General features: G+C 30.1%; 1 protein-coding gene across 2 annotated transcripts in view; it reads right to left on the bottom strand.

Annotated features, from left to right (window-relative positions):
• LOC113558815 (zeta-sarcoglycan) overlaps positions 1-16,985 on the bottom strand; it is a 129,324-nt gene that overhangs the window by 85,106 nt on the left and 27,233 nt on the right. For both annotated transcript variants that reach the window (XM_026964369.1, XM_026964368.1), the window contains exon 2: positions 16,104-16,571. In XM_026964369.1, the coding sequence (XP_026820170.1) occupies positions 16,104-16,337 (234 nt within the window). In that variant the 5' untranslated portion in view covers positions 16,338-16,571. The remainder of the gene's footprint in view (positions 1-16,103; positions 16,572-16,985) is intronic.

Below are 16,985 nucleotides of genomic sequence, written 5' to 3'. Positions count from 1 at the left end.
AAGTGCAAGATAGACTGACACCGGAAATATCAGCATTTGACCGAATTTAAAGCGTATGCTAATAATCGAAATTTATAATATACACTCGCACATTGAGCGCATTACCTTCTCGTTTCGTGTCGCCGAAGTGATTGAAATCATACAGTGATATCATATATTATTTTGAACGGTGATACTGAATTGAGTCCATGCTACTTTTATGTATTTGAATATTGAGTTCGGCTTATTATCTTAATACCTTCGAATTGAGTCCCTCTAGATAAAATGTCATAACTACTTACACAATAAAATTCACTCAAAATTAAATGCTTTTTTTCATTCGGGACATCCAAATATCTTTTTTCTTGTGGACACTCTTCTGGGAATACACTCTGATACATATATAAAATTAAGAAACAAAGCAAAAATACCATGTAAAGCAAAATTAGAAAAATAAAAATTTTTACGGGAGCAGATAAACAAATATATAAATAAGAAAATTTGGAGATTTGACTTTTTAAAATCTGAATCATTTAATTTTTTACCAGCCACTATTTAATTATTAAGATTATTATATTACACATAAATGTTATTAATTATTATTATTTTAAAAACATTATTATTATTATTATTAAAAACAATGTAAGCAATCAATATATATTAATAATAGGCTGAAGGGACACAACTTGAACAACTAAACAATATTGGTCGGACTCAACTCCGATAACCCAAAAGTATTTGTAGGAATCAATTCAATGTCAGCCATTTTGAAAACTTATTTTCGCATACAATCATATTATGTAGACATTTTTTAGTGTTATGTACAGTTTTCACAAATATATATTGACATATTTAAATATTTCAACTAACTATAAATCCAAAATTTTCATGAACATAAATAATTAATGCTCTTTGTAAGAATTTTTTTTAGAAAATTAAACTAAAGAGCTATTAAGACTATTATAACAGTATAACAGTAATATGAAGAAAAAAAATTGTAAACATGCATGTATCTATAATTGCACAATTATATTTTTTTAATTAAACTTAAATAAAAAAACTTGATGAATATTCCGCTATTTTTTTTTAATATATATGAAGCTGATCTAATGGACCTTGATCAATATTGTTATGCACTTTCAAGTATAAAAATCCCAAACGACTGGTCATACAATAAAACCAGCAACAAGTAAATATAATACGACACATCTAATGAATTGTTAATATAATATCGTAATATCGAACATGACATCATTTCACCTGGATATGACAGCCGGGTTTGTTATCAAATACAAGTATTTATAATACTTATCGTTTTTCAAATTCTGTTACGATGATACTATTAACTAATAAGTTGATATATTATCTATAACATAAAAGAATAACACATAAATGACCTTGAATTGCCTACACAAAACGCCGTCTTACAAATTAATGAAACTAAACAAATAATAATAATAATAAAATATTATGTTACTTTATAAATTATAATATTATATTAGTATTATAATCCAATTAAAATATTATAAATTTCGAACACAACCGTCAAGAGTTTAACAATTCAAATATTAAATTAAATTGCTTTTCTAATTCCACATAACCATGATATTATTGAAAGTAATTTATATAGTATTTGAAAGTCAATATTTTATATTTTTCCAATTTTTTTGTTTTTATTATGTCAATTGTATTAATTTAAATGTTAAACATTAATATTGAACAAAACTAATTTTGTTTATCTTAGTGTTATATTTAAAATACATTAAAAAATGTTCTAATTAAAAAGCGTATAATCTTGGTAAATTTACAAAAAAAATTCAGATTGTGGTTGACAAATAAATGGTAAAGTTCAAAGAACAGTTTAGATTAAAAATCGTACAAGCTGAAACCCCACGAAAAGATAATACAAAGACTGGATGCTTTTTGATAAAAAAATAAATAAAAAATACTGAATTCCGATATACCTACTAATTTCTGAAGGTCTGTATAAATGTAAAATAGTGGTATAAATAAAACAAATATGGGAGTTTTTTATTACGTTTTTGGCTGTTAAATCGTAATAAATAAAAACTCAAGATAAAACGACCATGAATCAATAAATTTAACAAGAAAATACCAAAAAACCAAAAGTGAAAATAGTGGTATTTGCTTAGACTTGCATAAACTATTAAGTAATTAAAAATAGTTACGTTTCTATTATTCAATTCATCAAAAATTCTAATAAACATTGTCAGTTTGTCAGTTTAATATCACTGACCTCTCGTTTATTGAAAATTGATAAACGAACTCGTGTCAAATTTCAGAGACTAAAATCTAGTGCAAATCGTACAATGATGGTGACTATCTGATCAAAATAACAAATCGCATAATATTAAGCTAACCCGAGAACCAAGAGCGGTGACGACCCGTCATATCATATCATATTGACGCTTTACACACAAATAAACAATTAATTAAAATTCCCGAGAAAATACTAATAAAATACAACGAGAACGCAAAACGGTGAAATTTCTATTCCAAAACTGGATTGGATTATCGAAGTCAACGCCAGTTTGTGTGTAAAAAGTAAATCCAACCAAATCGCCGTCGGTTCGAATGGCGCAGTCAACATATCAAACTGAGAGATAAATTCATCACGTGAAGCTGATGCACACTTATCGTAGTAAAACAATTTATGAATTCACTACAAGTTGGATTTATTAAATTTCCCGAGTTTTTATTGTGTTTGAAAATAAACTTATTATGTAAAGGTAAGCATCAACGATTTACCGAAAATATAGAATTCTCAAGAATTTAATTTCAATCGTGTCTATCATACTCATCACATGGTGATTATTGTAATATCCTATAAATATTTATGTCTTAGGTTCCAAGTACAGACTCACCTCTCTACTTAGATTCAACTTATTGATTTGACAATGATTTGTTGTTGTTTTTTTTTAGTCTGTTACCGACAACGTTGGAGCAGTAAAAATGATTTATTCTTCAACTTTAATGGTAATTTCTAGTAGCAAATCGGATTTAGTTGAACCAAAGAAATCAAAAGTAAAAACTCCTCAGCACTTTTCAAGATAATTAAGAAAAAATAAAATAAAATATCAAGTAAAAGCAGAAATGTTTACACAAACTATGTTTTGACGAAATCTATTTTATTGTTGTTGTTGTTGTTGTTGTTGTTGTTATAATTTAAAACAAATAGTTACAAAGACTTGAATTATTTAATAAATGTTTGTTTATATTTACATTTCAAGACATATTAATAAAAGACTTCGCGTACGTTTTGTTTACTGCAATTAAATCATATCAAAAAGTCAACATAGCTCATTGATAAGCATTTCAAATTAAAATTAAAAGTTAGTTTGCGGGAATCTCCGCAAAATCTAAGATTTGTTAAACCTTTGATAGTATTGTCTAATCGACACGAGGTCCCGCGAAAAAAAATAACGCATGATGTATAAACAAATTGTAATATTATATTTATTTTGTACATAATATATCATGTTCGTACGTAAAATAAATAATGATTAGTATTTGTTGGCAAGAGGTGAATTTATTTTATTTTTAATACTACTATATTGTTTTTATAAACACATTATTAAAAAAAAAAAAAAGTATTATAATAAAAATACTATTCCGGTGTTCATGAACATAATATCATAATAGTATAATATTTATTATACCATAGGCGAGTCAATGAACTACGATAATTGCTAACATGGCTAACTACAATTCAGTTACATAATTTTTATTATTATTATTATTATTAATTACCTATTAATCACTCATATCTACGCGTCAACGCTGTAGTTCAGAACCGAGAACGCCATCACAATCCTAAATAATCGTGTCATTTTGAATATTTATTTTCCTAAAACATTGACTAATTAACTTTATGGATTTGGTTAAGTGCAATCAAAATTAATTACATTATATCATATTATTATACATATATTTTACTCATCACGTCTCGTTGAAAAGGTTGCCGCTTTCAAGGTCTAAAGGGAGTGTTGGGGTGGATCATGATTTTGTATTTTTATGCACATTCGAAATCATATATTTTTAATAAATTAAATTATAATTTCTCAAGTCAATAATTAATTAAATTTTACTTTTTGAAAAATGAAACTATGTATATAGTTTTTATATAATTTTTGTAGATTTAAAAGTCTTACATCATATTGTTATTTAACTCATCGCAGTCATCGTTGTTTACTCACACACGGTATCTTGTAACTTATAAGGTCATAAGTGATAACTTTAATACTTTATTTATTTGAACTGTCAATATAGAACCTGCATGGCTCCTTATGAACGATTATTCAATAGTATCCATAATGTAATAACTCAAAACAATTGTTAATATTCGTATAACCATTAAAACCAGTGTTTGCTTATAATAAAGATATAACTACAATAAACACGTTCATACTCGTTATAAAATTGTCATTTATAGAAAAAATAACCTTAAAAAAAAATTCAAAAACATGAATCAAAAGTACTGTTTAAAAAATGTGTATTAAGTATTTTTAAATTCAAAATATATAAATAAATAAATAATACTCTTGTCCATTATTAAAACTTAAACGATAACCGTGCAACTATAATAAGATGTTATCTTTAATTTAATTTCTAAAAAAATCTGCCGTCAAGTCAGTAAATTTATATTATATTTAGAATAATATTAATATTTTTATGTTAGCGATGAATTAGCAAAAGTAGTTATTAGTTAAATTAATTAATTAAAACGAGGTTATGTACCTACTTATGATACATATTATATATATATATATATATATAATATATAAAATTGTTATTACCTAACTAAAACGTATATACATAGACGTAACTAAGGAAGACTTGGATAGGCTTCAGCCCCCCCCCAGAATTTTTGGGTAAATGTATGTGCATTTAAACATATTAATATTACTTTTATTTTTGCCTACAATATAACAAAATATAATGTTTCGTATAAAGGAATAATCATTCAATTCAGTTGTAAACAGCAATAAAAACAATAAATAATAATCAAATTAAAAAAAAATTGCTATAAAACATTTTTAGGAATTTAGCCACCCCCCCCCTAACTTAAAGGACTAGTTACACCCATGCGTATATATAAATAGCAATATATGATGTATTAAATTACAATAAAATTATTAGTATTTTATTAAACTGTGCGTATATAGTTCGAGATTCATAATTTTTTTTTTTTTTTAAATAATATAAGAAAAACAAGATTACTCATACGGAAAAAAATATCATCATTTTGTAATTCAAACTTGTGAATTAAATAAATTCAGTTGTATTTTTTGTTACTTTGTAGAAGGATTTAATCTCGGTCAAAATTTGTTTTACATTACCATCAGTGTATACACAAATATGTATTTTGTGTGTTTTACATAACCTTGGTTTTTGAGCGTATTGCAAATCGTGATATGGCCTACAGAAGTTTCAGTTAACGATCGTTGATTCCAATAACAATTTTACTTTCATTTCCATAGGTCAAATTGTATTTCGATTGTTGTCTCCGATATAACGCATATTCTCGAGTAAAATTCCAGAAAAATAATAAATAATACATTGGTAAGGATGGTATGTTTATGTATGCAAATACATACTATATTTTAACTAAGATTTTGATTAAATGCAATTTGAATTAAAAATTTTTGGTGGATGTTGCATAAGCGTAATGAGTAAACACATAAAAATCATATTATTTTATCATTAAAGAGAGACACTTATAATCAACCCATTTTTCTTTATCTTATCTCAAGTTTATCATTACTGTTTATGAAATATTTGTCATATGGTACTATCTACTGTTATTATTTCATAGACTAAATACAGTGGCTTAATATGAATTATCACTCTATGTAGAATGGTTATCAAATACTTTAACGTAGAGTGTTTTATAAGTTTATTTATGATGATAAACGATTAATTTTAAATTTGATAACGTAATATCAACCATTAAAAAACAACAATTACAGTTATCAGAAAATAGAATTATTATTATAATTATTTATTTACAAAATATTGCATAATATAGCATAATACATTGTATAATGTAGCACTAATCTTATTTGTGTGGGAGACCCGTGCAAATTGATAGTTAAAAATCTGTAACTATTAACTGGTAACAACCTACTGATTTGGTTCGTCGAAAACGACCACGGGTATAATATAAATATACTTTTAATTTCGAACAAGTACACCAGCAAACACTAAGCTATACGATAACTATTTTTATATTACGTTTGTGTAAGAAAATTCCAATCAAGTGAAATACAATTTGTGTTTCAAGATAAACTTTTTGGAAAGTTATTATAAGTACTTGACACTTTTAAACGAAATATAAGCTGACAAATATTAATAACAAGTCGAACCGTCGTAAAAATATGTTAAAAAATAATGTTTGTTTTATGCGTGAAGTTTGGCTCACAGCATCCAAAAATATTATTGTGAGCATAGCGACGACGCGTACAATTATTATTATATATATATATATATATATATATATTATTTTAAACGGTTTTACGATTAATTCTGACTGCGTGTGGTGGCGGGATGGGATACTGCAGCGTACGTATTATTTACGGTGGTAATGCAGTTATATAATAATAATATTATATGAACTATTAAGCACACATTATTATCGTTGTATTCGACTCGGGGAAAACTTTTCGTTATCGCGTGCGCCACGAGTCTGATTCCACATGAAATATGGTTTATAATATTATTATTTATGTATAAATATAAATAGTAGGCATACTCGACTATGCTTTCGATATCGTTGTCGAAAATAATAACAATTTCGAAACGACATGATTTCCCGTCTTCATTAGCTCGTTGTGATTAAATGTTTATGTGTCATTATATTGTTACTCGTCACTGATTTGACCGTTTTGTAATATGACATGTTATAGTCATTTTATCGCATTATTAACGTGTAAAATACAATTTATGAAACCGCGAATGTTTATTTATTGTCGCCTTCTATTCACGCGTAAGGGTCGCATATCGACCAGTCAAAATAAATAATAATGACGTAATTTCTGCTATATCGGATGGAAAATATATACGTTTAGCTTTCGACAAGCACCTATCCTGAGCTCCTTGCCTTAAATCTAAACGAAAATCAACCGATTCCAGACTTATGCTATCCAAATCATTATCAACCACCTGCAAGAGCATAAACAATAATTAATAACAATACCAACAATACCGGTCTGGGAAATAATCTAAATATTTAAAACTATTAGAACGTTTGAGGTGTTTAAGTTAATTTTTAATCGCGAAATCGTCAACACTTCGTGCGGTGTATAACAATAATAATTACTGCCAAAAACATGTCCGGCCCGATTCGAAGTTAGTAAAAAGCCATGAAAAACGCCGTTTTTATCTTCAAATAGACCACTGTAGTTAATACCTATGTTATTGAGTCTTGAAATTCGACCTAAGTCCGATGACTACAAAAGTAAACGATTTGTGCGTGCATCACTTATGCAACTAAGCAATCTTCAAGACCTGCGTACGTATATATTATATATAGATAAACCGGTAATATAAACATTTACAGAAATACCTATCTGACATGTTGGTAAATCCCATTGCAAGTCATCTAATCAATAGACCGTAATTGGAATTTGGAAATCACAAGTCAAATTTAATATACATTTCGCTCGACGGGTCAAACGTCCGCCGTCTTTTAAAAGAAAAAAAAACGGTGAGGGATTTAAATGTCGACGGGGTTCGTAGGTATATATATTACAGTTTATATCGCCAAAGACGTATAATTTAGCCAATAATGTAAATTGCTCACGTCCAAAAACTCAACATCAACCTGTGCGTTATTTTCCCTACAGACGATTATTGTTAAAAAATGTTAATGGGGTAAAAGATAAAAGATACTTATTAGTTATTATAGTATCGATGAGTATTGTGGATGCACGAGGTCTTATAATACGCTACGTAACGATTGTATCTATATCTGTTTAATATGTTTAATATACATTTTTTTTAAATTATATACCTAAACATTTAGAAACTTAAAAAAGCATAATTCCCCCCTTCCTAAGGAAAAAAAATAATAATATGAATATTTAATTCTGAAATCATTTTTTAACTACTTTAGAAAACGATTATAAATTATCTTAATTTGACGATGATCAATGATCATTACTACATACCTAGCAGTGAATAGATTTCCATGCAAGCTCAATTTAAAGTATAGATAAATAAACAATAGCTGTACTGTTAGATTTAGATTTTTAGATTTTTATGTCTTTCGTTTGGCGTTTAAATTGTGATGAAATAAAAAGAAAATAATAAATATTAATAATATTAAGATATTATTATATTTATATATATTAATATAGAATTATTAACGTGATAACATTATTTTTTTAAATTAATAAACAGCTATGGATACATTTAAATTTATCAAAAATTATATCTTACTTATCGAATATATTTAAAAAAAATAAAAACAACTTAAAGAGTTTCGAAAAGATTTGATCCCGAAACTTTCAGTTTCGAAACAAATCAAATAGATTTTTTAAAATGATTTTTTTCATTTATATTATAATATTTTTTATTATGTGCAGGATATGGTTATTTAATAATTATTAATTATCCTTAATCTTTAATAGCCATTACCAAATAATCAAGATATGTTGAATGTAGATAATAATTACTATAAAGCAGTATTTTAAAGTTTAAACGCTACGTGTCAAAAATTAACTTTTTTTAAGCGTATCGTGGAAAGTATTATACATATGATATTCTATATTGTAAAAAAAAATGATCATAATTTTATTGAATAATTAATATATTATATTATTATAAAAAAAGGTTAATTAAGGTACATATCATAATAACATTATTTTTATTTTTTTTTTTTATATATATAATTCTTGATGCCAATTCGTTGATATTTGGTTTGTGAAAATATTTTAATTTTTCACACGTCAAAATCTTTTAGCGCGCCATCGCCACCTTAGGCACGCATGCCGCGAATTTTTTATCTTTTCCGTAAACTGAAGAGTGTAAAAACAACGATATATAATATACCTATGGCCTAATGAACATTAATAAATGGTAAAAATAAAAAAGAAAAAAAAATGAACATTCCCTTATAAGTACGTCGTGAATGTGCACCCGGATAAATAATATTTGTATGTTAAGACGCAATATAATATGTTATATTTTTTGACATTTTTCGAAGTATTACTTTTTAGACTTAAGCCCTTTCGTAAACAATTGAATGATATATTTAACTATGTCCATGCAACACATTATTGTATAATATCGTTTTATAAAATATGTATACATTATATTTTGCCGCAAACAATGATGTCCATAATATTTCAAATTTTAATATACCTACAACAATATCATATTGTATAATATGATCATTGACGTTGACGTTGATATCTCTTTCGCTTATATTGCGTTTTCGAAGGTTCACGTCGTACGGTTAAAATACGTGCTTTATTTTGTGTGCACATATTATACTGCGTAGCTACTAACGTTTAGGAAACGTCGGGCGGATGGTAATTTTGTTTTGTAAATCGATGCCGAGACGAAACGCCGATCGAGATGACCGCCGACGGTTCCGTCTCGTATACGCACACACAGTGTATAGGGCCCGATAGATGTACGCGTATTCGCACGCGCGCATAAAAGTTTCCAAAGAGGCTTAAGTTTTTTTTTTTTCAAATGAATCCGAGAGAGAGAGAGAGAGAGAGAGTAAGTAAATAATAATAATAATAATAATAATATATAAACCTTTACAGTGTTTGTATATTGAAAAAGTTGTCTAATAAATCGGCTGCGGTCGAGCGGAGTAGTATAAAGAGTGGTTGGTTTTTTTTATATATATATATATATATATATAAATACACCTATATAGTTTACCGCAAACACGAGGTCTATATACCTACTTATACTTGTGCACATAGCGATACATCATATATTTTTATTTTATGATATTTATACTATGTATCAAAGGCACGGACCTCGATTTAAAAGGGGGGGAGGAACTATTGTAATAGGAAAGAGTTTATTATTTTTTCTTTGATTGTTCATTGGATTCGTACCAAAGTATTTATTTAACTGCCACTCAACCAATCACTCATAATTGTTATAAATACGTAAGTAAACTGAAACACGTTATGAAAAAATAATGACTAATCTATTTCAGAATACGATGAAATTAACACTCTGTCTGAACAACGAAAAAAAAAAACGGCACATATGTTATATCACATTCAAGACCCATGTACAGTAAATATAGTCTCTAATAATATATAAATAAATATACCGTATAGGTAAATATTAATCCCGTCGATGGCGTTTCCGCATTAAACGACGCGCGTTTTACTGATTTTGGCAAACACACATCATAATAATATTATATAAAATAAAACAATAATAATAATGATGAAAATAAGAAGTATATGATTTTGTATTATAAGTCACTTGCGTGCGTAATTTATTAAACGAATCGCATAAACGCACACTCGACGTCGTCATCGTCGTCGTCATCGTATTATTATTATTATCATTATTATTTATTGGCCTCGTAGCGCATATATACTCACTATATATATATAGTCAGTGGTCTCTGAGCCCCCGTCGTACGCAATAATAAATTCAATAAGCCGTCCCGACCCAGTCCTTCTTCTTATATATTGTGTTTGTGTGCGTGTTATATACCTTTGTGTTTGGGGATAAAAGCATAGAATGAAAAACGACGGCGGCGATATTATTATCGTTTCGCGTTCAAAGGGCAAACGGAGGATTTTTTTTTTTTTTTTATTCATACATATACATGCGTGTACGTACACACATACAAATAGCTTGTTGCTCTTTAGAGTAGAACGCGAGTGAAAAACAGAATAGAAAAAAATCATCAGAGGACGAATCTTTTGAAGAGGAATTTTTAATTTGTGTTTGTCTGTTGTTGGGCCCATCGAGTGTGTAAAAAAACAAACTTTACGTGCGCATCGCGGAAATGTACAACAATTTTTTTTCCCCTTATAATTGCCCGGAGGGTGGACTAACGCACGGCTATTATTACATAATAATGCATCACAAAGCCGCGTCTGTACCACCTTCGTCGCGCGCGATATACATAATATTATTATACCGGTATCGATACCTACAGCGGTTGAATTGACGAATAAAATTATTGCCGAGGATTATTTCGGAAAAATGAATAATTCTATTTTGGAGTGCTTAAGCCCTGTAAACCCACGAGCCCTTTCCCATGACCATGGATAATGGTATTTTTGTATGTAGGTGTGATCGCAAATACCACTGTTGTGTACAAGGTCAGTGGCATAATAGTTATAAATAAATCACGAGGACAGAGTTAAATGTAATATACATATAATACGATTTTTTATACGTAAATCTAATAATACTTCATAGGCACCTACTGTTTATTTAAAGAAAAAAAAAGTACTTCTTTTTACTAAAAGTAAAAAGAGAGATATTTAAAAAATAAAGGTATAATCATAATAATAAGTTAACAGTTTCTTTAACTTAAAAAAAGCAAATATTAATTTAAAATGCATCCTTTGAATCTGCTTGCGGTTGTTATATTAACGAACAATAATAGAACAATAACACAAAAGGCTTTATAAAGATCCAGCATTCCTATAAATATGATAGTAACCTAACTCAAATCAAGGACGCTAACAGGACGGTACCAAGAGCCTTTGCCTCCTTATTTTTTTTTTTTTTTTTAATTTTATGTATACATGTAATTTATAATATCACACATACAACATAATTAGGTTGGCACATTGGCATGGATATTGGTTTAAATTTTACTCAGAACGGTTAAAAATAATAATAAAGACAAGCAGATCACGCCTGTTTACAAAATTACGCTATTTTACAGATGTACTGCGCAGTGTGATCCGAATTCTGTTTTAACGAAAACCGTGACCTCCATCGATGATGTTAAGTTATATTTAGAAGACTCCGTGGTGTACTGCGGTGTACACGAGATTATTGTAGCGTCCACACGCGTATCGTATTTTTAGTAGCGTGTTCGGAAGTTATTTAACTATAAGTCTATAAACGATTTCAATACAAAGTCGTCGGCCCACTTTAATCGTTACTTCTTTTTTTTCTTGAAACATAGCCTAAGACAGCGGGGGAATCGCCACACACCACTTGTTTCAATATGCACCTTTACCACGACTTCAAATCGTCTTGCGAAAATCGTCAACGACGATATTATACACGGGCCGTGCCGTGGGGGAGGGGACCTAGGGGGCATAGTTTAAAGGGGCGCCAAAACAATTTAAATGCATAATGATAAATAAAATAGGGGGCGAATATTTTTGATTTTTTTAATTTTGTCCTGGGCACCAAATCTTGACGGCACGGCTCTGATTATACATTTATTAGAATAATACAAAAATATAGCCATAATATGATATTGTTATAATTTAACTTCTGTTGTGTATAATATTAAAATAAACGCGTGTCCCGAACGTGCTATATAAATAACATATATTATATATTTCGAGTTAACACGCCGTTTCCGAGCACGTTCGGAATACGCGGGAATTCCTGGTAATACGCGGTGATTAAACACTAAACAGAAAAAAAAACGGTAGTCGGTCTTTTTTTTTCCGTTTTCCTATATTACACACGCTCAGATTATTCGTTCACTGTCCTTTACACCGCTCTCTGTTTTTCTATCTCACTCACTCTGTTTCTGTTTCTATTTCGACGTGTGCATGTGTGAGTGTGTGTGTCTCTCTCACTCTCTCTCTCTTTCTCTCTATTTGTCTCGATTTTTTTCGTTCAAACTGTTTAAAATAATAAAACACGCGCACTCACACGCGGGTATTGCGCATAACTATTGCGATATTACAGTGCGGCGGCGGTGGTGCAAGCAATCACGACCACAATGACGAAACCGAAATCGTAAAGAAAAAAACCAAGCCGAGAAAGAACAACACACGACCGCAGGTATTGCTATGTATTATGATTATTATTAGGTGAGCGCTTTGGAAGCTTTGTATTATACTATCGTTTTGTCGACGGTAATTTGTTATTTTGAACCATACGTATTTATAAACTCATTAAACTATAGAGATAATATGTTAATAATATTGTATTCAAACATTATCGAAATTGTGTATTGTTAATTTTACACACCAAATTTTATAATTTCACGAGGCAAACAAAATAACATTTTGTAATACAAGTTTTTTTAGCGATTAATAATCGATATGTGTTTTTTTTTTTATGTTTTTAATTCAGGCGTCTTATCCACAGAAGTTTCAACCATGACTTACTCCTACAGGTAGAATTACGATATATATTTTTATTTTTTCGGTGTATTTAAATAAGCCTTATAGATAAACGGGATCATTATAGTTTTTTTTTTATTTATGTGGACATCAAAATATATACGATACGATTAAGTGGGATGACTCCGATACAAATTTCATATAAAATGATTATAAACACTCATATAATGGTTAATCATTTTCGATTTGTTGCTCCGAAGTATGTGCAACTGAAATTAGCAGATAAAAAGACAATTCGAGAATTATGAGCGTTCGATAAGATCTCGAAGAGCCTCTCCGAGTTAAGCCAAACGTTTGTGACGAGCGACAATGGTCATTGATTATTTCGTTATTTCAACTCATTTTAGTAGATATTTTGCATCGCGTTTAAAGGTATCAGAGTATCATATAATTTCATACAATAAAACTATACAATAACATGAATACAAAATGTATATTTTGTTCACGGGTCATCATTAATAATATAATTCACGGGGAGCCGGCGAAACGGTTCGATCCCGCGCTGTGAATGAATAATAATTACGTCTCAACAGAATTCGGAATACGCGTCGCCAGTCGATATTAATTACAATGGAATTGGAAAAAAAAAATTGACGAAACTCCATACGCCATAATGCGCGCTCGTATAATTGTATGAAAACGGTGGTGTGCAAACAAAGTTTCTTCCAAATTCACAGTCGAGACGACCGCCCTGTATATATAATACACCCTCGGCGAGCGACGAGAGCACCACCACCCCTCCGTCCGAGGGACGTCTCTGTACCAGTGTTTATATCATACCGTTTATAGTATAGCGGCGTACAGCAGTATAGTCGGTCTTTTTATTGTCGTCGTCGTCGTCGTCGTATTTTTTTTTTTAATTAAACCGTCGTCATCGTACAGTCATAGTCTCGCGGGGGGTGGGGGGGGAGGGCAGGCAACGGACGACGCGCGCGAATTAAACAGCCGCACGAAATTAATTTTTGGTCTCTTTTTTTTTTTTTTTTCGTAGTTTTATTGCTTTTCTCCGTATAATCACTGCACTGTGTATAATATGTATGCGTATACGTTATTATCACGGTATGACGGAATTTTAACGGCATTCGATACCGAACGAAACGCGTGACGAAACGAGCAATGCATATCTATGATAATCATACCAATATATTGTCAAATTGAATTACTGTATTGTTCGAAAATATAATATTGTCCAGCCGTAAAAATTGTAGTATAGTTGTGATTCAATCATTTCACTTCGCCGAATACGATAGCCCAACAGATCGTGGTAGAACGAATAGAAATGTGTAAAACATAAAACGCGTGTAGTTATAGTACGATTTATTGTATTGTTTGCGTACACTTATTATTGTCGTAGACGTGCGTGTCCTGCGAAAATTCTACATATTCATACTTTAAATGTTTGATCTGTTCACGAATATGTTTATTGTTCATAATTATTAATTGTAGGAAATAACACATTGTGTTACATGAAAACGATTAACTTTACTAAGAACGAAAAAATAAATCACTAATCGATAATTATCCCATATGGCTTTACATATCTCAAGTCGAGGAACACCTGCTATTTAATTGAAAGGCCCCGTGCAAAAACCGGCCATTTTCACATTTTCTCAAAATGTACGTTTTTCATAAATAATATTGTCTGTCGTCTGCCTTTCGGTTGAATAACCGGACATCTTCATTTGTTATATAAGCTAATATCATAAAAAATGGTATGTCTAGTAAACAGAGTTCAAAGCAATAAAACCTGGTATTACTGTATGCCTCCTGAACAATTTCTTAATACGGAGGTAGCCCGTTCTCGTATCGAATATTTCAATTATTCTTTACACCCTGAAAAAAAAAATCCAGCGCACATACCGAGTACTTACTAGAGACGCGAGCTTGGTGAATTTTATGGTTCTATTATTAGCTTAGTTTTTTTTTCATTGTTATTAAAATCGCATGACCTCGTGTATAAATTTTTTTTAAAAGCGCAATAACTGTAATTTGGGTAGGTACAAGCTAATGTACTACCTTAGTAGTTTTTAAGACAATACAGATAAACTATATTTAAACATTTTAATTGAAATCCGAAACACTGTATATTAAACACACGTAATCAATAATATCGTTATTATTATTTTTTATACGCGGTTTAAATTTTATAACTTAATATCCAATACGAATGACTGGAAAAGAATGAAGTGTGTAATGAAAACTACATAATTTACACACATTTTACCAGTAGATTTATCAATACATTTTTACCTGTAAATTCCACATCATTACTATAAGCGTAAACTTAACTTGTTAGAAGGGGGGCTAAAATTATAAACATAGAACAGGCCCGCGGAGGGCTTACACCTCCCGCAACCACTACATATAAATTTTACAATTTTATATAAGATGTATATAAAAATTTAAAAATTATTTATTTAAAGGCGTATAATACATAACTTTATATCGTTATAAAATATTAACGTATAGGTAGCTCAATCATTTTAATTTTATTATACATTTACAATACAAAGTCCATACATAAAGCTTAAATGTTCACATCACACATACCTATCGGCTATCGGATATCCTGATTAGGAACTGTTTTACATTTTATAATTTTTTATAATAAATAACCTTAAATTTCTTGAAAAACTTTAAAAAAATGTAGGGAGGCTAAGCCCTCCTAAGTCCCCCCCGTGTACGCCTATGATCATTGCATATTGTTATACGTCTTAAGTATTTTATATGATATTAATTGTACGAAATAATATATGATATTGTACACGATTGCAGTATACTCACGTAATGTTGTCGATTGGCGGCCACGTACGACGTGCACCACTGTTTCGGCTGTACGGTCAAGTACCGTCTACCGGACGCGGTCTGATCGCCACCAAAATCTCCAAACTCCTCGGCAGCGTCGTCATCGTCGTCCGCGCCTCCGCCGTCGTCGTGGTTATAGTCGACGCCGTAGACGATGCCGTTTCCGTTGCTGCCGGATCGCTGAAAGGGCCACTGGCGATTGGCGTGCATCATCTTCCGGCTACGATACGGAATCTCCGAATATAATCGTATTAAATAATTGTTGTGCTCGCAATAATCTCAATTATCGACAATTATGCGCAGCCTGTGGACAAGATCCGAATGCCGCAACTGCGAAAAAAAGTCCACCGCCTCCGTTGAAATTCTAAACGATGAGGTCGTGTGCGAAATACGATAATTATGTAATAATTGTGGACCTTTGGCGGCTAAAAGCTATAGTCGGGTTAGCTGAAAAATAAAAATAGAAAATTAGCGAGTAAGCAATCATCGCGTATAAATTACAATATAGTTATTATTACGCTCTATTCTAATAAATATGATTTCTATTGAGATGTTATAATAACTAAGAATATTACAATAAGTAAAACAAATTATTGAAATCCCGGGACCAACCGAAAAGAAACCTAACCTTGATTTTAACTCTAAACAACTCTTAAATTATAAGGAACACTCGGTAATTTCGATACTTTCAAATAAATGGAACTGAAATCTTCAAATTCTTTAATTGAAAAATATCGGACTTTTTAGAATTAATTTTGATTCTATCTTCGGTGGTAATTTTTCAGGACAGCTAACTGCTCATAAATTTGGGTTTGTGAAATTAAAAATTTCGTCATATCTAAAATGAAAATTTAAAAAAAA

Source organism: Rhopalosiphum maidis, chromosome 3, assembly GCF_003676215.2.
Source record: "Rhopalosiphum maidis isolate BTI-1 chromosome 3, ASM367621v3, whole genome shotgun sequence".
Lineage (NCBI taxonomy): Eukaryota > Metazoa > Arthropoda > Insecta > Hemiptera > Aphididae > Rhopalosiphum > Rhopalosiphum maidis.
Note: the sequence above shows the minus strand (reverse complement) of the source record. Positions and strands in the feature narration are given on the sequence as shown.